Source organism: Stegastes partitus, unplaced genomic scaffold (assembly GCF_000690725.1).
Source record: "Stegastes partitus isolate 25-593 unplaced genomic scaffold, Stegastes_partitus-1.0.2 Scaffold786, whole genome shotgun sequence".
In the NCBI taxonomy this organism is placed as follows: Eukaryota; Metazoa; Chordata; class Actinopteri; family Pomacentridae; genus Stegastes; species Stegastes partitus.
Window position 1 is genome coordinate 244,838 of NW_007578517.1, and position 22,399 is coordinate 267,236.

General features: G+C 44.4%; 1 protein-coding gene across 1 annotated transcript in view; it reads right to left on the reverse strand.

Moving 5' to 3' along the window:
• The window catches only part of LOC103364851 (protein unc-13 homolog B), a 64,808-nt gene that overhangs the window by 15,263 nt on the left and 27,146 nt on the right, over positions 1-22,399 (reverse strand). The window contains exons 9-17 of the mRNA XM_008292120.1: positions 11,820-12,113; positions 11,625-11,715; positions 3,361-3,407; positions 3,083-3,161; positions 2,117-2,191; positions 1,813-2,032; positions 1,364-1,591; positions 1,117-1,258; positions 761-930 (exon numbers count right to left, since the gene is read on the reverse strand). Coding sequence (XP_008290342.1) covers positions 761-930; positions 1,117-1,258; positions 1,364-1,591; positions 1,813-2,032; positions 2,117-2,191; positions 3,083-3,161; positions 3,361-3,407; positions 11,625-11,715; positions 11,820-12,113 — 1,346 coding nt within the window. The remainder of the gene's footprint in view (positions 1-760; positions 931-1,116; positions 1,259-1,363; positions 1,592-1,812; positions 2,033-2,116; positions 2,192-3,082; positions 3,162-3,360; positions 3,408-11,624; positions 11,716-11,819; positions 12,114-22,399) is intronic.

The following is a 22,399-nucleotide window of genomic DNA, read 5'->3' on the forward strand; positions in this document are numbered from 1 at the left end:
GTATTCATGCTGCATCACCAGCTCTCAGCACCAACTAGCACAAGGGCCTGCAGTAAATGATTGTATTCAGGCCTCATCCTTGTGAAACCATCTCCATACTCTGGGGAGCAGGACAGGATTATCATGACACAATATTTTTTCCTAAAATGAGCCCAACTGTCAGCCTGCGCCGTGGGACGGTGTTGTCATGCAGACCAGTGCAGGCCTTGGAGCAACTCCATGACCGTGTATAAAAAGCTGCTGCAGGCAAAGCAGATTTGCCTAATGACTTTCAAGGAAACCACCGAGTGGACTTGGTGAAAACAGAACTTTTAGCACCAAACTTAAATAAATGTGGAATTGATGTAAGAAGCAAATGGCATCGAGGTTGTTGTAGGTGATCATCCTTCCAGGCTGCAGAGGAAGCCTCAGACAAAACAAACATGGCTCCAAGATAAAGTATCCTAATTATGTCACGTATCCGTCAGCTATCACTCCTGTTGCCTGCCAGAAATAAAAATGCTGTAGTTACACCAAACTCTCGAGGTACAAACTGATGATTTTACTTTGATTGCAGTGAAGGCCACAGTTCTGACAATGACCAAACAGCTCTCCTTATGAGGAAGCCATGTCTTCTAAACATGAATTGTGATTGTGCTGTAACCTAGTTCAGATGTGTGTTTAGCATCAAAAAGCACAAAAAAGAAACAGACATGTTCACCTCATACACAGAGCAGTATCCTTCCTAAAGCCTGACATCAAGACAAGACAGCGTACTGACCCAGATTGTACCAGACATCCATTTCTCCGCTTAGCGTTCGAACTTCAATGATGCTCTGGCCCAGGAAATCATCAGACTCCCTCTTGAGACGCTGCTTCACCCTGGACTTGATGTCATCGTCTTCGTCCCACACGCGCACTTTGATTCGATCTGAAGTATTGTGGCACTCACTAACGGGAGGAAGGGAATGAAAAAAAGAAACGTGAATTAAATCAGCTATTAGCAGAAGATGTTCTGATATTCATAGGAAGAACAGAAGAGCTGGTGCAGTCTGAATGAAGAAGAAAACTGTTACTAGAACCTTGTGCAAAAAAAATCGGGTACATTTTATAACCAAGACTGTATTTTGGACGTACAAGTGGAATTTCTCCTCCCAGACTGGATTGAGGTTGCCGTAAATGGTCTTGGTTCTCTTCTTGGTCCTGCCCACCTGGACAGTGACATATGGATCACTGGATCCCGTCTTGTCTTTGGCCTGAAGTCCTTGTGCACAAACAACTAACAGGGTGGCAGAGAAACAAAGACATTAGGAACAACCAATGATCCTGAGTTGGACAGGTAAGCTCGATGCTGAGGACTGATGTTGAGCTTCAAAGGTAGAACCTGTGATCGTGATCTTGGCTGACCACCCTGAGGTACCGTCCAACACGCTCTGTTTGATGATCTTCATCTGCTGTGCATGAACGGTTTTGCTGATGTCAAACACTTCTCTGATGAGCTCAAAGATCTCTGGTTTGTTCCTTTCCCTGATCTTCATCCTGTCCTTCATGGCCATGATGATGTTTTGAGTTCGGTCTTCAGCTCCATGCTTAGAGCTCTTCTCCGCAGCACCTAAACAAAACAGATTTCATTAATAGAACAAACCTCACCTCTTTGGGTGTGGCTGAAATGAAACGTTAAAGCTGGTCAATGTGTGGAACTATTTACAGCATTTCTGAAAACAGTTTGGTGCAACAACTCGTCATGAACTGTCGCCTGTCTTGCAAACGCGACGATACGATCTCAGATCACTCAGGAGCACTTCCTTCAAACACCATCTGGACAATACTCACGCTGCAGACAGTCAGCGTTCAGCAGCTCTTGGCACTTTTCATGGCACTTGACTCCACACTCGGAGCAGCGCATGCCTTGGCGGGCAATTCCCCACAGCAGCCCCTCGCACTCATAGCAGTAGGTGGGCGTGGTGGCTGTCCACACCTCAAAGTTATGCGGCGTAGTGCACGATATGGGGTAGATGAGAGCCTGCAGGGTCTTCTTGTATACGTGGTTTTTCTACAGAGGGAAGACGATTTTGGTTGTTTGCATGGAGTTCCTAATACAGAATCCATAAAGACAGGAAGTGAGATTCATACTCACCAGCTCCTCGTCCTTGATTGAGGACCGTGCTGCCATAGCAGATGCGATTCCTGCCTTCCTGGCTTGGACAAGGGACTAAACCAAGAAGTGGAGAATGAAAATTTAGCAAAGTTTGCGTTTTGTTAACATATATGTACAACCCACAACCAAGCAAAGTGCCAAAATATTAGTATACCAGCAAAGATTAACACGATAAAAAGGAGGTGGGGGCTGGTTTCAAGGGTGGTCAGTAGGATTATCAGGGTTAGTCTACCGTATGGTGAACTCGTACCAGAGGATCACAAGCCCAGATGAGTATTACTAGTGTCTACTAGGGCAGAGCAGGCTACTAAAAAGACAAAGTTAGACCAAAACCAACACTACGAAAGACTAATCTGACTTTGTTAGTAGCGTCTTTTACCCATGCGCTTGTCATTTTTATCATTTGTCTGTTAACAGCTCAACAAATGAGGAAAAATGTCAACCAAAAGGTGGGGGAAGGATTTGTTGATTACATATTTTAAGGATAATATCAAGTAGGAAGAAAAGCTACCCATGACCAAGAAGATGCATGCAAATATTTGAATTTGTATTAAACATCTGATCAAAGAGACCAACATGCCATAGATGCACATGTTTGAGGCAACTGTTCTTTCATGTGTCCCACTTGATATTTGTACTTGAGTAGAAAAGGGATTTGCAACTGGTTTCTAGGACTTACCATAGCCTGACCAGGGAGAGTGAACGCATTCAAGAGAGTTGTGGAGAATAGTTTTGGGTTTAAGAGAGGAGGGAGAGAGAAATTAGCAGTCTGATTTCATATTTGTCTCCATTTGTTGATAACAATCTCATCCCAAGTTGGGCTTAAAGATAAAAGACTAACTGTGACCTCTGTGGTGGCCTCACAGATAGAAAGACATGTCCTCACACAGAAGAGCAGAACAAACGGGATGACGTATGACAGTGTATGTACAGCTGAGTACTGACCACATCGCTGACCAGAGGGATAGGCTTCTTCTTACGCAGGTCGGGCATGCTGTCAATTCCATACAGACCAGATGTGGAACTACGCATCAACAAATAGAGCACAGACGTGAATTTAAATGACTTACACGAATTTCTCCTGGAAATACAACATGGCTGCACAAGCGTAATCACACTATTGTTAAAATACAACTTCAGAGCTTCACTTACTGCAAAATAAATCAATCACCAATACAACACTCAAAACTGCAATAAGCAAGTTGTACCTATACATGACTCACCCTGGTTCGGCCCAGGCCTGTCTAGCATGGGGTTCCTCATCTCGAACCTGCAGAATTTCCAATGTGAGAACTTAGGACTGTGGCTTACACATGCTGACATATGGTATAAGAAGAGTGTGGTAATGAAACAGGTCTGGTTGAGCTTCACCTCTCTGATGTCACAGAACATGCAAAGTCAAACAAAGAAACGAATGATGGACCCTGTAAAGGACACTATCAGATAAATGTTGTGGAGCTCTTTACTGGTCCATGTTCTGTGAAATGAGACTAAGACGGCAGTGTGTAGATACACAGCGACAGAACAAGTGTTTCCAAATAAGTTCCTCAGGACAACTGGAACAGACACTTCAGACAAACTTAGAAGAAAAAAATAAAAGCAAACCTTTGACAGGACTTCACAAAACCACCAAAGCTGTGACTAGTAGACCACAGGTTTACGCAATGCCTCACATCTTACTCAGAGTTTTCCATCAGTGTCCGTGCATTCATCTGTGAATTGAGAGCAGAGATCCCTTTGGGTTCACTCTCACAGTATGAGTTGGATAGTGTTTGAAAAGCACAGAGCAGCTGAACTGTGGAGTCACACTGAGAGACTCCAGCAAAACAACAATCAACTATTGACTATAGAGAATAAGTGAAGTGATGGGATGAACGTCCAGAAAAACAAGACGGAGTTTTCAGTAAATATTGTGTGTGTTATGCACACACAAGCATTTCTGTTGACAGAGACAAGCACTACTGGTAATGGGTGGAAAGATGATCACAACTGTCCCACAACATTCAGAATCAAAGGAAAAAACAACTGTATCTTAAACATGGAGCTAATATTATATGAGTAACCTGATTCTCTTCTCTCCCAAACTCTGCAAAGAAAAAAACAAATCACAGAAGAATTAGGAATCATGTTGCGTAGCTGTGACTGAGCACACTCACTAGAATGGGAAAAAAAGAGAAACCACAATTGAACTAATCATTTCCAAACCAAAGTGAGCTTGTGTATTAGATGTAATGCAATGTAGCACACAACATTAGACAACTACAAGTTTCAAGATTTAGTTTTTGCTGTCATTACTGGGCTTGCAAGTGATTAATCAAGAGAAGTTCTTTAAAAATACCTGGAAAAAACTCGTCTTGAGATTGGGAGCCCTGAGACCCTTGGGAGCCATGGGAGCCATGGGAGCCATGGGAGCCCTGGGAGCCTTGAGTAGATTTGGACAGTCTATGACGGGTTAGCCTCTTCTCCTTCAGAATACGCTGGAAATTAGCTATACGTTCTTTGTGACTAGCATCAGTTGGTTTTACTTGATTCACTGCATCAGGAATATTGTTTTCCCTGATGGGACTTAAGCGCCCCTCTTCTGTGCCGAGCACTGGACCTTGTGGGCTTTCGTCTTGCTTTGCAGGACAGCGATCTGGTGTTAAGTCGAGGTTGGACAGCTCTCCTTCTGTTGGATAGTCTTCTTTTCCCTGTGAAATCTCTGCAGAGTGATAGTCGTCAGCAGTGCAGGGAGACTGGCCAGCGTCATGAGGGGATGCCTTAGGAGAGCACGGCAGAGTCTCATGTGTTTCACCACAGTCCACATAGACCGACGTCTCACTTTCCTCCTTTGGAGTGGCAAACTCAGTGTTACTGTCAGTCAGACTAACCTCTCCCTCTGTATGATCTGTACAGCTCTGCTCCTCTCCATGTTCACGGGATTGTCTGACTGGGGATGGAGATGCTTCAGTCCCACTATCATCACCTTCAGGGTTGGAACTCTCCAACTTTTTCAAAGCCCCTTTCAAAGCTGACTTGAAAGTGAGCACAGCTTTGCTAAAAGTCGTTACATCGAAACCTACATTGGGGCTCTTAGGTGTGCTCTCAGAATCTATGTCAGATGACAAAGACTCTCCGACATCCTCCCTGGAAATGCTGCGATCTGTCCACTCTCTGTCCAAACTCTCAGCAGATCCCAGATCCAGAGTGTCCCCAGACGATGGACAGTCATCACACAGTGAATGTGGCTCCAGGTGACCATCTTCACAGTCGGTCAGCAGCACAGTGGAGCAGCTCAGGCTCCTGGAGGGACCACTGCCAAGTTCATTTGCACAGGCATCCATAGTGTGGTAACCAGAACTACGGGAAAACGGGCAGTTTACAGCACAGTCGCATTCCACGTTTTCTTCCTCTGTCTGGAGTCTGAGAGGCCTCCAGTCAGCCACACTGGAAGAACTGGAAGGAGAGTTGTAATGCTGACCAAACAACAAAGAGAGGTGCTCAGAGCTGTTGTGTGAAGAATGACCTGGTGTGCTGCTTTGTGTCTCCTCGGTGGTACACCTGTTCCAAACACCTAGATCATTCTCTAGCTCCTCTCCACTGTTCGCACAAGAGGAGATGTCCTCCTCACTCCAGCCTCCTTCTCCACTTACACTGTGCTGCATATCAACAGAAAGCCACCTGTCATAGTCTGTGTCACCAGAAAGAAAGCCTGCTTCAGCACAGTTGGAGCTGAGACATGATGACAAAGAGCTGGTGCTTTGGTAGTTGCGGCCATCATGAAGCTCCAGGTAGGAGAGGCCTGGTTTTGTATGGCTTTGCATGTGCTCTGCGTTCTCCTGCTCTGTGAGGTGGACCGATCTTAGAGTTTCTTGATCAGCTTGCCATTGTTTGGGTGATCTGTGAGACAATACCCATCTCAAGTCTTTCTCACGCTCTTTGCGTTTAAACAATGGACTGGGCTCCATCGCATGAAGAGATGTGATGGCGTTCTGTCTGTCCAAGCTTCCTCGCCTGATGTGTGGTGTTTGAGCAGCAGGGCTAGGATGAGGTGCAGCTGAAGCCCCAGAGTACAGTTCACCTATTTCACTAAGAACTGCATCGACACAACAAGAAACCTCGTCCACGGAGCCTCGCACAGATGTCAGATACTCCCTCAGGTCAGAAATTTCCTCCTGAATCTTGTTGATGCCTTTCAGCTCTTTCAGGATATGCTCTACTATGTTACTGGAGCCATGCTCTGCTTCCTCATCTTCCATTTTCTTCTCCTCTTCATCATTTCTGATCCTTTCAATGATCCTAGACACAGCATCCTCCACACCTTCACTACCATCTTGGCAATCAGAACTTCGGTTTTCCCCTGATGGGGCGAGGTCAGCTTTGGTGCCGATAGTGTGGACTGGTGAGAGGTCATGAAGGGGCTCATCTTCTGGCCCCTGTAGGCACTTCTGCAGCTTTCTGCGCAGACTTTTTCCAACGTTGGGACTCTGCGAGGTCTTCTTCTGCAGCTCTCGTCTCTTGGGCGAGAGTGGAAGTAGCTCTGACTCGTGGGGGTCATCCTGTCCACTGAGCCGTCCTCTGGGGAACATCCCTGAGAAGTGGCTCTCGTGATCAGCTGTTCCCACACATGGACAAACCACTGGCTCTGTGACTCCTCCTTCGGATGCTTTAAGCACAATCCAGCATCTTAAACTGCATATGAGTAAGTACCTGCATCACGACTGAAGGGAGAAAACTGGATTATGAGTCATTTTGTTGAAAAAGCAGAAAACAACCCATGTGGTTAGCACTTTGCTTTCTCTGCCGTTTCACAGCAGCTAAACATTATTACACAATAACAAGCACAGAGCGATCTTAGATTAGATTAGATTAGATTAGATATAACTTTATTGTTATTTATTATATATTATCTAATCTTCTTTGTGGCAGCAGGGCCCAGCCACTTTAAAGCAAAAAAAGATGCATTTTAAAAATAGTCATTAATGTTAACGTGAACTGAATTTTCATTTTTCAGACCCTAAGAAGAGAAAGGCATGTGCTCACTTATCATTTTAATGAAACTTGTGGAAGTGGAATAAGTATTTTCTCTGTAACTCTTCTGGAATTGTTATTAATAAATGTACTGACTGACAGATCAGGCAGTGCTAACTTCTGACACTGATTGCCTGAAGGTCCGTTTCAACAGTCAAAAGATGTCCACGTACATATGCATCTGTTTTGGTCATCGATTAAACCCTAAAGAAAACGCTTTCCTTCCTAAAATGCCGTAGATGTAGCTCTGCACTGTTCTCTCCTTTAGGTTCTTTACCCACATCTGCTCACTTGCTGCAGCTCGAAGCACACCAGCTCACCTGCGACTCCACTGAAACACTGTAGAGCTACTCGACTTCACACAATGGCCAGTTTAATATTTTAGTAATTCAGCCATACACGTTGGAACCGACAACCAGTTCTGAAGCAAAACAATGATACAGAAAGCCTCACCTGCAAGTTGACGGGATTCGTTAATGAGGTTATTTAGCAGCTTAAATGTGGAAATGCTCAGCAATGGTGTCGACTGCCTGTTTTGTTCATGATAACATGATTCTAACTTATTAAAATATACCAACAGAGAAATTAACAAGGAAAAAAAAAAGGAACAAACTAGATTTTCACCAGAGAGGATCTTCAGAATGAAATGTGATATTAGCTGCTTGATGTTTAGCATATCTGGCCACACATGGAGTCCTACACGTCCTGGTACCGCCAGCGGCAGACAGCACGGCTCTGTACGGTGCAGACGATGCTGTTCAACTGATCTCTCCTCAGTTACAGGAGCAACTTGCAGAACGAGCACCATGCAGCTGCTTAGATCTCTGTAATTAAGATGCTTTACAAAGACAGCACGGTAATTAGATGACAGGTCAATTCTCTCTTCTGAGGCCACGTCTTTCTTTCACACCCATACCAGCTGTGAGGCCTGAAAGCTGCTGCCTGTACGCTACACACCGATTAAATGCAACACAAACCTGTTGCTTGCATTTCTAAACACGTCTGTGCTCCTTCCTTTAAAGCGCAGAATGTACTTGAGGCAGCTCAGTGACAACGTCTTTGTCCGATGAGCGTCACCATTATGGTTCAAAGGAGAAGTTCTGCTGACGGACCTTGAAGCTCAGACAGACACTGCTTGGAGCTCAACCAAGATTGTAAAGGAGACAAAAAAGGTTTTCATAGAACCACAAACTATTAAATTCTTGTGACATGTATTTGCTATTAGGGACATTCTTTTCTCTTTTATGGCTTTATCTCTGAAACTAAATACCCGTTCCAGATTTGACAGGACCTCCTAAAATGTTCCTGCATGAACTGAACTTACTACCACAGCCTTCAGCATGATCAGAACTTGGACATCCTCACACTAAACAATTCTATCTACCAGTTATTCCAGTTATTAATAAAGGGCGCTGGCTTAGCTGGCAGTCCCGACAGTTCCTGTCTCCCCTTGGACAGATGTAACTGTGAATGGAATTTCTCTGTAAGGGATTAATAAAGTACTATTGATTGATTGATTGATTGATTATTCAGTGCATTTATTGTCTGAGCTAATAAGATGACATAACCGCAGTGTGCCGTAGCTTCAGGTTTCCATTCGGTAAACTAGTCCAGAGAGCACGGAGCTACGAGCGGTGCTAACCCACCTCTGCATGTGAGGGCTCCAGTAAGTACTTGAGCAGTGGAGGTGTGTGTTCGCCTGATAAGGGCTTGGTGGGCAGAAAAGTATAATCAAGCCTATCAGGAGAGAATGTTTCAGTCACTGCTCTGAGTTTGAAGATAAGCTGATGAGCTGAAAGGAATCAGCCTCTCCACAATGAACTGGGAGCAGGGTTAAGGTTAAAATAATAACATGTTAGTCAGAAATGTTCTCTTTTTCAGATAAAAATAAACAATACCAGGAATATCTGGCTTAAAAATGTTTTATGTGTAACACACCGTCTACCAGAAATGGTTTCAGAAGGTTTTTAGCCACTCTTCTGAGGACCACTTTCCAGCAGGCAGCCCCGATCCCCTAAATGTGCGCCGTGATAGTCAGCGCTGTACTCATGACCTGTCCAGGACAGGAAAGGATAAGAAACGGTTTTGGGTCCTGGTTGGAGTCGGGGCGGTCGCTAGCTTTTTACTGTGACTCTGAAGTTTTTAAGTTGACTTTGCTGTCAAAATTTTGAAAAAAACCCCCCAAAAAACTAGAAACAACTTTAAACTCAGTCATTTGTAAGGAAGTAATAAGACACAGAACCTTCAGTGTGTCTATGCGTTACAGGCTCCATACGGTACATCCTGTAATAATGCGTATTTTTAATCAAAGTCTGTAGAAATTTAACAGAAATATATTAAAACAGAAGTCTTACCTTAAAGGAAAAAAGAACAACCTGTAGATATCATCTTGCAAGACCTTTTAAATCCACATGGAGCAAAGCTCAGCAGCGGTAATCTAATGGTGGTCTTTTACCACAAGCGCATTAATAAATTAAAAAGTTAAATGTTGCTCTGTGCCAATCAAGGCGTCAGATCTTCCCTTTAACTGGAAAAAGCGCAGACGTGCTGAATGACTGGTTTGTGCTGCTGGAGCGGCAGCAGGACGGAGCAGACCTCCAGCACCGGCGCTTCACCCTCGGTTAAGTAGCCATCCCGGCTTCCCTCCCACCCTCCTGCATGCTTTCTCTGCTCTCTCTCTCCACGCCTGTCCTCTGGCAACGCATTCCAGCACAAACTAATCTGAGGCTGTAAGACTGCCAGCTTCCAGTCTCACTCACTCTGTCTTTTTTCCTGTTTCCACATCTGTCAGTTGCTGCATATTGCGCTATTTTGCTTTCACTGCTTCAAACCTGTAGTTTGTAGAAGTGTTGAATCCTGGTGAACCACGAGCTACCCTGTGCTCAGTGATTTTCTTGCTCACTTGCATCTTGTGAATGGAAACGTGTAAAGAAATAGGAACTTCCATTCAAGGCTTACAGCTAATAAATATGCAGTATGAAGGGCTCCAGGCTCGCCTCTGTGGAACTGCTGCCAAAGCTGTCGAGGAAAGTACCACCCAACTCATGTCATTCTATTGTTTGAACATAAACAAGCATGTGAGGAAGCAAAGAATCACGTCCAGCTTCTTATTATGCTGGTCACTGTGACACTGCTTGACAGATTAACAACCGATTCTGACTCATTCACTGTTTTCTGCATATGCCCTTGGGTCCTCAGTGTTTCCCTATGTCCTGTAATAAATGGCACTTAGCTTTCATCTTCCATTTACACTCGTGTCCTCAAACAGCCACTTACTCACGTTCATCTCAGCCATCCATGCAGGCCAATCATTATAATGGAGCCCTGCTGTCTGCACGACTCCTTTACTGCCACGCTGTTCAAAAGGCTTAATCATGGGGAAGAACCCAGTTAGGGCTGCGAGATTCTGATGATCTCATTATTAGCCATCTCTTAAGTCCAATCAGAAAGATTGGATTCAAGATCTGTTTACATGTGCGAGATACAGGTTCTCTAGAAATGGAATCATACGAGGTTACTATTGGGGCGTTTGCTTCTAAGAACAAAAGTCAAAAATGACACGATAAGATCGAAGCAATGCCACGCGATTGCCGTTTTAGCAGACATTCAGTGAAATCACATACAGAATTGCCTCAATAAGAAGGAGCTACAAATGGTACAGATAATCACCTATTCCTCAGAATTCTACCTGAAGTCACTGCCTTTGTCTAAAAAACACCGTATACACAAATGTGAAACGGATATGGACTAAACACTGATACACATCTTCATCTCTTTCATCCTGCTTTCTCATCAGGCTGTTTACATGTACTTCCCAATAAAAATAAAATTGTAACATTAAAGACTCTAAAAAGTGCAGAGACAACATTTAAGTACATGGCATAAAGTCACACTGGTCATACATGGCAGACATCTGCCATGAGTGACCCATCCATTAATGCAAATGGAGGGTCTCTGAAGCCATGAGTGACGGACCCGAGTCAACAGAGGGACAGCACACTTTAGCCTCACAATTACAGTGTCATGTGAAGAGATAAAATGAACCACTGAAGGCTGAGTTAGAGAGAGGGAAAAGACAGAGAGTATCTAGTATGAGTCACAAACGTAAAGTAACTTAAAAAATCGGACAGTGTCATCTGACCTCACAGTTTGTGTGCCATATCTTGCTGGGCAGCTGTACAGAGGAGCGAGTTCATGACCATGTGGCAACAATTAAAATACCATTATGCCGTTAGCTTGAACGTGATTCACAGGGTGCCTTTGGTAAAACACTGAAGTCCCAGCAGTTTCACAAGTACAGAGGCACTTGTTATGTAGTAAAACTCAATATGTGCAACACACTTCGAGGGCATTGTAAACACCCAGAGAGGTGAAACTCAACCAGTGTCAAAGAATTGCAAGGAGATGATTTGAAAGTCAGGTTCAAAAGGTGTTGAGAGATCAAACACTGGTGCAGGTACAGAAGAACACTGCCTACCTCCCGGAGCTGAACTCTGACTTTATTGATGGCCTTTAACCAACGAACTCTGGCTGGGTTAAAAGGTAATGGCGGCCCATCGTAATGCAATCTGGGTTTAAGAGTAAAGCAGAAAGAAACAAAGATAAACTCAGATACCATGCATCTTAATCGTAGCACAAACAAAACTGAGTTAAATTCTGAGCAAGTCAGTACCTTGGGGGTTTAGAAGATCCTCTCGCTGGTAGAACGTCATTTCTTAAGCCCTTTCCTACTTCGGAGGGCAGCCTTTGTCTCTCCTGCTTGCTAACGGTAGAGTGTTCGATGGGTGGAGGATGCCTGTTTGTGCGTGGCTGTCCGGTGGTGGAGGGGTGGAAGCCAGTACTATGGTAGGAGTGGAAGGACTCCTCCAGTTCTGACCCTCCAGTGCTCTCGTGGCCAATCTCACTAACCTGGGAGCTGGTCTGGCTCAGGTTTCCTGATGACCCAAAGTGGCTACTTTCCGCTGGACTACAATGGTGAGAGAGGAATGAGGAAGACATTAAGAAACAGAAATGGCTGGAAAACTGTTTCTAAGTATTTTTGTAGTTCATATTTTGCCACTAAAAAAGCCCAGAATAGTAGGGATTACTACGTAAAGCCAGTTGTAAAAACTTAAAATTAGTAATATCAGTATGTTTTAATGCTACTGAAAGAATCTGAACAATTAATAATCTTGGGTTGTAATAACACTGACAAGTTAACAATTATCTGCATACACTCAGTTGTAAAAAAAACAAAAAAAACAAAAAAAAAAACTACTTTTAGCAACACTTTAAGGTTTAATTAATGTAGTATAAACACACAGCACATTACGCCCGGTAAAAAATACCCAACCTTGCAAGTAGGCAGCTGCATGATCGAAAATAATGAAAATGTGGAAACCAAATCAATACATGTGCATTATTCACTACAATTGCTTTTCTCTGTTTTGTGGTGTGAGGTATAAAATTCTCTGTTAGTTGTTCGTATATTCATGCAAACAGTTACAGACATCTGCATATTTTACTGTCAACGCTCTCCTTTAGAACTTCTGTAAGGCAGAAGGCACGTATACACGGCACAGAGACACAGGGTTAACGTATGCATATGGACCACAAAACACGCAGAGTTGATCCGTGTTTGAAACTTTACCTTTTTATAAAATGATAGTTTAAAGCAATTTCAAACCAATGTCGAGGTTTAGAATACAGACGAACTAGATTCACAGCAAAAAAATGTGAGTTTAGGGTTCGCTGTTAAGGATTTAAAAAATGGAACTGCTACATATATGTAATTGTAAAATAATATTCAAATGCAAGATAATGCACAAATCAAATCAGAACTCCATGCTTAAACAAAATTTGCATAATTCATAATGTTGCCTACGGGCATGCTAATATTTGATCCTTTAAATTTAGTGAGTGAATGAAATTCATCAAAAACAGCAGTTGAGACAGCAATAGCTAACTGCTGTTGATTTTTTCATTGAAAAACTAGAAGGGCTACAATTAAAATGAATATAAGGTCAGGTGAACCCCTCCATCTGAAATTGTGTGGAAACATGATCTCTCTATAACAAGCTAATGAATGGCTACCTGTATTTACCTGTGAATTGGCCATGAACATGCAAAGTTTGTTTTGGAATTCTGTTTTGACATGACTAATGAACTGACTAATGGCAGAGTTTCTACACATAAAATGACCACATCCAACAAAACACAATCACACACAGACATAAACTGCTAAACTAATGAGAATGGACTGCAGGGCTGGACAGGAAATGCATTTCTTCCAAAATGTCAATGCATCATAAATGGTTAGGGGAGAAGCCATTTATTATGCTTTTACTAGCCTTTTTGCATTCAATAGATCCTTCTTGGACTGGTTGTCCAGCTGCACTCCAGAGGTAGGACCTGCAGAGGGGTGTGTTTCTACAAGCCTGTCCTTGTCCTTTGGGATCAGGGATGCTGAAGGATCTACTTCAGGAGTGGAGATGCAAATCTGTGGGGTTGCTATATCATCTGTGGAACCTACCGCTTCAGCTTTTTGGGCATCAGATGTTGCAACGTTTTGTACAGTATGTGTTTGATCACTTGCTGACTTGTTAGTTTGGGGTTGAGACGTTATAACTGGGGCAACTTGTGGCTTTGTTGGATCTGACTGTTGCCCTTCTTGATGCTCAGCATTGTTGACAACCTGATTAGTTGGGGAAGCTACATTAGTATGTGCTTCATTGGTATCAGGTAGACCTGATTTGTCACTTTCTTTACTCTCAGGGTCTCCTATAATGACCATGGGCTTTTCATGTATCACCTCTCCAACACCTGACTTTTCTGTGTCGGTGTCATCTTTTGGTGCACTTGTGTCAGCAGAGGTTTTTGGAGAAGGTGCCTCAGATGTCATGGCAGGGCTACTTGTTTGATTCCCAGATTTTACTTGTTGGTTCTCTGGTAGCTTTGAGTCCCCGGTTTTGTTGGTTCCACAGCGTGATGGAGGTACTTTTGGTGACACTTTCTCATTCCTAATCTGTGACTGTGAAGGAGTACCTGATGCTGATTTGGGCTGAGCTGGCACTGAATCAGATGGCCTAGGTGGTTGTCCCATACCCCCAAATAAAGACCCGCCTATGCCTCCAAGTATTGATGATCCAGTCTGTGATCCTGCAGGGGCTCCTCCAAACATTCCTCCAAGTAAAGAACCCCCAGGCTGTGGTGTTCCTCCAGCTCCTCCAAACACCCCACCCAATAATGATCCACCACTTTGGGGACCTGCAGGCTTGGGTGTGGCTCCTCCTCCAAACATCCCACCTAGTATCGACCCTCCAGGGGTCGGGGCTGTGGTTTGAGGACCAGACTGAGGAGCAGACCCTTTAAATAAACCTCCTAGTAATGATCCTCCTACTTGAGGAGGTGCTGTTTGTGCATTAGACCCTCCAAAAATACCACCTAATAGTGATGCTCCAGGCTGACCGGTAGCAGCTTGGGGTGCTGTTCCCCCAAGTCCAAACAGTGAGGTCTTCTGCTGTTGCTGAGACCCTTCAGTGGGCGCAGGTGTTGGTTTGAAAAGGGAAGACACAAAGCCTGTAACTGCATCTGCTGCTGAGTCACTGGCAGATTTGTTTGGCTCTGGAGGCTTCTGTTCTAGCTGGACTGCAGGACTTGCTGACTGACTGGGTGGTGCTTCCTCCTCTACTTTAGGTGTTGTTGTTTCTTGACTCAACTGACCACTCACAAGTTCTGGTTTTGCAGGTTGTTGTGCTGGTGCAGATGTTTCCGATTCTTTAGACTGGATATTATCAGCTAAAGCAGTTGACTTGTCAGTATCTTGGAGGCTAGCTTCTTCAGGGACACTGCTGTCAGTTTTTGAGCTTGCCTCAAGATACTGTTCTGTACCATCAGGTTGCTTTATTGTGTCCACCAGCTCTTTGCTGTTAGAATCAGCATCATTTACATCAGTTTGAGGACCAGCTGGTGCAGTTTTAGAGTCATCGGTGGGTTTTGGTAGAACAGTTACATCTGATGTAGTTTCAGTAAGAGCTGTAGCTGATGTTTTCGTGTCATCATTAGATGTTGGTGTTGCAGTGGGCGTTGCAGCTGAAACAGATCCTCCAAGCATTGAAAGCAAACTTTTACCAGGCACTTCATTTGTAGCAGAAGCTCCAGTTAAAATGCCACCTAGAAGAGATGAACCAGTCTGTGCAGTAGAGGTTTGAGAAGGTGATCCTCCCAAAATTCCTCCTAATATAGAGCTATTGTTCTGGTTTGTTGACGCTTGGGTAGCAGTCCCACCAAACAATCCACCAAATGACCCACTACTCTGAGGCACTGTAGATGAGGCTGCAGATCCTCCAAAAATTCCACCCAAAATAGACCCTGCACTCTGAGGGCCAGTTGCCTGTGCAGCAGATCCACCAAATAAGCCTCCAAGTAATGATGATCCTGCCTGAGGTGCTGAGGTTTGAGCAGCAGATCCTCTGGTCTGAGTGGGGCCAACTTGAGGAGCAGTCTGAGGAGCCGACCCTCCAAATAAACCACCAAGTAATGATCCTCCCGTTTGAGTTGCTGGTGTTTGGGGTGAAGACCCTCCAAACATTGACCCTAATAGTGAACTTCCAGGTTGTGAAGCGGGCTGAGGGACAGAACCTCCAAACACAGAAAACAACCCTTTCCCTGGTAAGTCTTTGGGGGCTGAAGGTTCAGGTACAGACCCTGTAGTTGAAGGATCTGTCTGGTTAGCAGTAGGCTCTGTGGTGGGGGCAGAAAACAAAGAAAGCAAACCTTTTCCTGGACCGTCTGAAAGTAATCCAGTTGAAGATGGAGGACCTGATCCAGTGATCATAGATAACAAACCAGAAGGTGGTGGCTCTTTAGGAGGAGCAGAATCCTGGGCTGCACTTTCTGTATTTGCGTCCTTATTCACAATGCCACATTCTGAATTTGGCACCTTGGATGCCATATCAGTGCCTTCAATTGTGCCACCTTCTTGAGAATTATTTGTAGTCACTACAGTAATATCAGTGGATGTACTAGCTTGCACTTCACCAGAGTTACTATTAGTTTTGCTCTCTGGGGATTCACTTGATATTTCGCTGGTAGTTGCTGCCTCTGGGACATGGCTACTGGAAACAGATGACACTTTGGAAGAACTTTCTTGTAAATCAGTAGGCGGTGGCTCTTTTGTAGCAGTAACAACAGCAGATGACGAACTGGGAGTTTGTTGTGGCGATGGCACATAATTTGAAATAGAGCGTGTACTGCTGGCAGGTGCTTTGGGTGCTGTAGTCCCTTGTGTAGAAGACATATTTGCATTTCCACCTGCTCCTGGTGTTTGAGGAGTACTGGGGCCACTGAACATTGAGAACAAAGATTTCCTTGGACTTTCATTAGTGGCAGAAAAGCTACCCAAAAGACCCCCAAGAACAGAAGTGGGTGTTTGTTCTTGTGGTTGAGGCTGTTCTTGTGGTTTAGGTTGTGTCTGAGGTCCTCTTTGTAGTGGAGGTTGTGACTGAGCACCTCTTTGTTGAGATGGCATTGTTGGTGGCTGAGGCTGTGGGGGACTGGGATCAGTAAACACTGAAAACAGTCCCTTCATTGGGCTTTCAGATGAATTTGATTGTCCAGGCAGAATTCCACCAAGAAAAGATCCTGTTTGGGATTGAGACTGTTGGGTGCTGGGACCACCAAACATTGAAAGAAATCCTGCAGTTGGAGGATCTTTTGGAGGAACAGTTCTCTGTTGAGGTGCCTCAGCAGTAAGCTTGGTTTGATCTGGAGGTTGAGGAGGGCTTGATCCTCCAAACATTGACAATAAACTTTTACCAAGTGTTTCCTGTTGAGGGGGCTGAGGAGCTGCACTTGGGGGATGCGTTTGAGGTAGTGGGCCTGTTTTAGGTACAGCCTGCTGAGGACTTGGCCCAGTAAATATTGAAAGTATACTTTTACCAAGTGATTCTTCTTGAGGCGCTGTGGCTGATGCAGATGTTTGAGGTGTGGGTTCAGACTGGGTAGGTGCTGCTGATCCTGCAAGCATTTCTCCGATTGAAAATCCAAACAATCCACCAGATGGTTTATTTGATGTTTCTTGCTTTGCCTGTCCTGCAGGTGGCATGGTGGTTGGCTGGTTAGCTGCAGGGGCTGTGGATAAATTGGGAGAAGGCACTTGGTTTGTACTTTTGTTTGGGGGTTGGCTCTGTGCAGACTGCGGAGTGCCACTTTTGTCCATTGTTTCTTGTTTCTGTATGCTCTTAGATCTAGATGCTGACATCAGTGAACTCTCTGTGACACTAGATTTCATTTGCTGTTTTTGTGGTGGAGAGGGCTCGGCACTAAATAGGCTGCTAATTGATCCAAAGAGATTTGAAGCTCCTGTAGCCTCTTTATTAGCCGCGGTGCTACCTGGTAAGGAAGCAGTGCTGCCAGTTTTACTCTGCTGACTGGGAGATGTCTGTGGGATATTCTGGGGATCTGGTTTGGTTTCCTCCATTCCTACTGCAGATTTTAGAAAGTTCATAAAGCCTGCCTGTGGTTGTTCAGGTAGTTTCTCCACCGGTATATGTACTGTCTTATCAGCTGAAAGTTGTCCAGGTTGTGCAAGTTTACTAACAGATTCCTTGGACACTAAGGGTGCTGTGACACTGGGCTGTGCTGGTGGGGCTGGTTGTTGTCCCATGGTACTTTGACGTGACAGTCTAGGTTTCTGTGATGTTGTATGCAAGTGTGTTGAGGGTTGAGTTACTTGAGCTGTTGCTGGTACTGTGGGCAAAATTCTTCCCTGTGTAGTGGCTGGCCTTTGCATTTGTTGTTTAACACTTTCTGGCTGGGTCACAACAGCAGAAGATTCTTCTTTGATAATCTTGGACTTCAGACTTTGGAAACCAGATGAAAGAATGTTCTTAGACGGTTTTTCAGAGGCTTGCTCAGAGGGGGAAGTGCTAGTTTTGGTTAATTCCACCTGTGACGCTTTGCCGACAAATGAGGATATAAGGGAAGAAATCTTTTTGACTTGGCGATTAGGTTGTTCTTCTCCTGGAGACACTCTTTTTCTCCACTCTTCCTCTGATACATCATCTACATGTTTTACTGTAACAGCGGTAGAAGATCGACGACGCTGGCTAGGTTGGTAACAGTTGTAAAGTAGCTGTTGATTTGAATTTGCAGTCGGAGTAGAGTTCAACGAAACAGCAACCTTTTGAGCAAGAAAGGACTTCATTTCCTGACTGTTCCAATGAGGGCCAATTTGATCTTTGTTACGACATGAAAGGTCAATGATATCGTCATAGATGTAACTAGACTGTCTAGGATCCATTCTGACTTTGTTTAATCTGTAAGATGTGAAATCCACATCTTGTTGCCCTTGTGACAGAAATGAATTTTCAAACATTTGAGTGAACTGCTCAAGATTTAAATTCATGATCTGATTTCCTTTTCTATAGGCAGCAGACAAATCCAAGGGGGCATTGAGAAGTTGAGAATCACTGTGCTCTTGACCAGGAAGCCAAAGAAGCTCATCCTCATTGTAAAGTGGAATCTTGAAGCCACAGACTAAAACCATTTCATTGTGCAACCAAGCACTTGGAAGACCATCTAATTTCTGTCCACCTCCCCAAGCTTCGCCTTCAGGGGCACATGCATACACATAATCACCTGCTGCATCGGTAAGCAAAGCATAGATGTACTCATGATCTGTGTAAACAAAATAGCCACAGTCACCATCTTCTGCTGGCCACCACATTCCTTGCTCTAGAAGTGCTAGCCACTGTTGATACCACTCAGTGTCTTCAAGGTACCGGGAGTCTTCCATCTCAGTATTGGTACTTCGATGATAGCTTGAGTCTATTGGTCGGTTCAAATTAAACTGACTCTGATGCACCATGTCATCAGTATAAGTATATATTTGTTGGTCTGCATTATTCGTACCGTATTGCCAGTTAGCTGAATAAGATAGGCTTGGTGCAGTCTCCTCATAATAACCTTCATGATATGAAACGCCATTCAAACTGTAAGTGCTACCATCATTAAATGAATGCCATTTTCCAAATTTGGCATTACTTTGTTTAGTAGTTAAGTTCAACACTCCTTCCTCATTAGGTGAATACGCAATATTTCCCAAGTCTTCATAACTGTTCCATAACTTCCTCTTGGGATATGGATCAGGATTCCTGTGTCCTTCAACATAATATGGCTCAGTTTGCTCTTGGTGGCAAACACCTGCCCAGGGTGTGGGGTTAATTGGCTGATTTATATTTAGGGAGCTGCAGTGAAGAGCAGAGGGTGGTAATGATGCACTTTCACAGTTTTGTCCATACCTTTGATCTTCTCCCTGGACCTGGTAATTCAGTGACTCATTCTGAAACTGTTGCCAAAGAGCGCTTTCACGGATCCATTGGTTTTCATCATAAGAGGGACTTATTTGAAATGAGGATGACTGGCCTTCATAAAGGTTTGGGCCTGCAGCTCCATACAAAGAAGGAGGGCTTCCACCAGAATATGGCTGCATGTTCAGTATTGAAGAAGATGTATGGCTTTGTAAAAGGGAATTAATATTTCCTGTACTATAAGCTATTGGGTGAGCAGACAAACTGGAGTAGTACAACTGAGATAAATTACCCGTGCTAATGGAGGAGTATGTTGCCTGACTCTGAAGAGATCTCGCAAAAGTAGCCGATGTTCGTAAGTCTAAACTCTCAGTATCAACTGAGACAGGTGCACTGATCAAAGCATGTCTACTCTGTCCTGGCACAACTCTCCGCAGGCTTTCCCTTCCGAAGTCCGAGGTGGCACTTTTCAACATGCCTGAATGTAAATCTCTAGATGAGGGCATCTGCTGTTCTGTAGTTTGACCATGCATTTGTCCTTGATTACTGCAAGAATCCTCAGGTAAATTTTTGTTAAACAATCCAGACAAAAAGCCTTGCTGGACAGTCTGTGGAATCCTCTTCTCTTTCTCGGCACGTTCTTGCGACGGATGTTGTGCTATGTTTGTATGTGACTGTTTTTGTAGTGGGGTTTTCACTGGGACTGTGGAGATGTTGGCTCTTTGTCGTGGCGATTGAGCTGTTGATGTCTGACAGGCTGTTTCAATGTTTTCAGGCGATTTTGTTAATTTGTTAAACAACCCAGAGATGACCCCAGATTGATTTGATGTCTCCACTTGTGTAGGACCAGTCTGGCTGCATGGCACTTTGATTTGTTGTTGAGTCTCCTGGATGTTTTCGGGCTGCTGTTGTTGAGCCACATTTTCTGAGGGGGATTTAAAAAGTCCTGAAAAAAGACCACTAGCTTGAGTTGATTTCTGAGTTGTGCCACTTTGTGGTTGATTTTGGTTGGAAATTGGAACATTCTTTGGCGTCGTTTGCTCGTGGCTGGCTTTACTTGGGGTAATTTCGTGATGCTGAGTTGACGCTTGATTTTGATTGTTTACGTTGTCTGCTGATGCAAATTTAAAAAGACCAGATAAAAGGCCACCTTGTTGAGACAGTGGTCCCCGAAGTGGAACCGTTTGTTGTCGAATAAAGCCTGGTTTACTTGTCTCCTGTTGGACAACTTGCTGATTCAAGGTTCTGTCCCCGAGCTGTGGACCTCGATTTGGGCCTTGAGTGTTCTGCTGGTTAAAATCTTGTTGATTATATTGAACGCGGCTTTGTTGGTGAACTGTTTGACTGCTTGAAGTACTCTCAGAGGATCCCAATTTAAGCAAGCCAGACAATAGCCCTTTTTGCTGAGGCTGCATTTCATCTGAAATCTGCTGCTGACGTGAGGAGTTGCCAGGGATGTTCCTCTGCCTCTGAGCCTCGGAAGGTTGTACATTTTGCTGTATGTTTTCTGTTGATGAAAATTTCAATATCCCTGAGAGAAGGCCCCCCACCTGTGGAGCTGCAGAACTTTGCTGCTGGGGAGGGTGATGAGGAAACTGTGACTGATTAGTGCTCTTGGGTGGCTGATTGTTATGAGGAGCCTGCTGTGGCGAACTGCCAGACAGGTCACTAGCGGAGCCAAATTTTAGAAGTCCAGAAAGAAGCCCTCCTTGTTTAGGCTGATTAGAGCCCATGTGAGCGACGTCATCAGCTGAGCTTCCTTTAAAAATGCCTGTCAAAAAACTCTGGGATTCAGGCTGATTGGGAATTTGTTGCTGCATTCCATGAGAGGCTGCTGTTGGTTTTTGATTGGCTGTATGTTGCACATGTGAGCCAGGTGGCACTCTGCTCTGGAACTGCTGATTACTGAGAATGTTCTGGTTGGAACCAGAGGAAGCAGAGGCAGGGTTGAATATGCTGGAGAACCATCCTTTCTCAGTGTTTTCTTGGGGCGCCGCAGGACTCTGTGTAAAGGTGGCGGAGGTTGAGGATGATGCGTGCTGAGGATTCTGTGATTTCATGGAAGCGCTAACGTCTTCACTAGAGGCAAACTTTAAAAAGCCAGAAAGCACGCCTCCCTCTGCTTTGGGACGCTGCTGAGTGGAGACATTTTCTGAGGAGAGGAAAGGCAGGTTAATTTTACCAGTCAATGATGGGTCCACCACTGGTTTGTCTAACTGGGGCTCCTCTGTGGTTCTAAACACTGGATAAACTGCCACAGGAGGGGGTCCCTGAGGTGGAACAGGGGCAGCAGGTGTGATCAGTGAACTTAATGACTTCCTAAATGGATGAAAGAATCCAGCGTTTGCAGACTGCGTTTGGCTTGTCGACCTTTCTGACCCTGCTACAGGCACATTTTCTTGTTTATAAATTGGTGGATTTTGTCTCTCGTATAAATTTTCAGCATGATTGTGTCCCATATATTTTTCTTGTGAGGAACTCCTTAATTTTTCTGCCTTTCTGAATCCTTCTGCTGTCACTGGCTGTTTATCTTGGGGAGCACATTTGCCATCCCACTGAGTATGCTCTAGAGAATATGTGGACTCTGACGCCTGTTTGTATTCAACTGTGCTCACATTGTCTCCTCCTGAAAAAAGCTTTAAAGGATTCAATTTTCCCAAAACTGAATTTCCTGGAGCACTTTGAGGTTTGCTGACATACTCGGGTACATGTTCTTTTGTACTCGTTTGTGTTTTTGTTTCTGGATAATGTGTTTTGGCATCATGTGGTGGCTGAGAAGGCAAAGAACTGAAGGACTTTTCAGGAGAAGATTCCACAGGAGACACAACAGCTACTGGAGCTGTGCTATTTGATTTCGGAATGAAGGAAAACAGTTTTGTTAGTCCGGATTGCGTTGGTTGTGCAGGTGGTGCTTGTGGAGGTGGGGCAGGCGGTTTGGGGCCTCCTCCAACTTTGTCAGAGA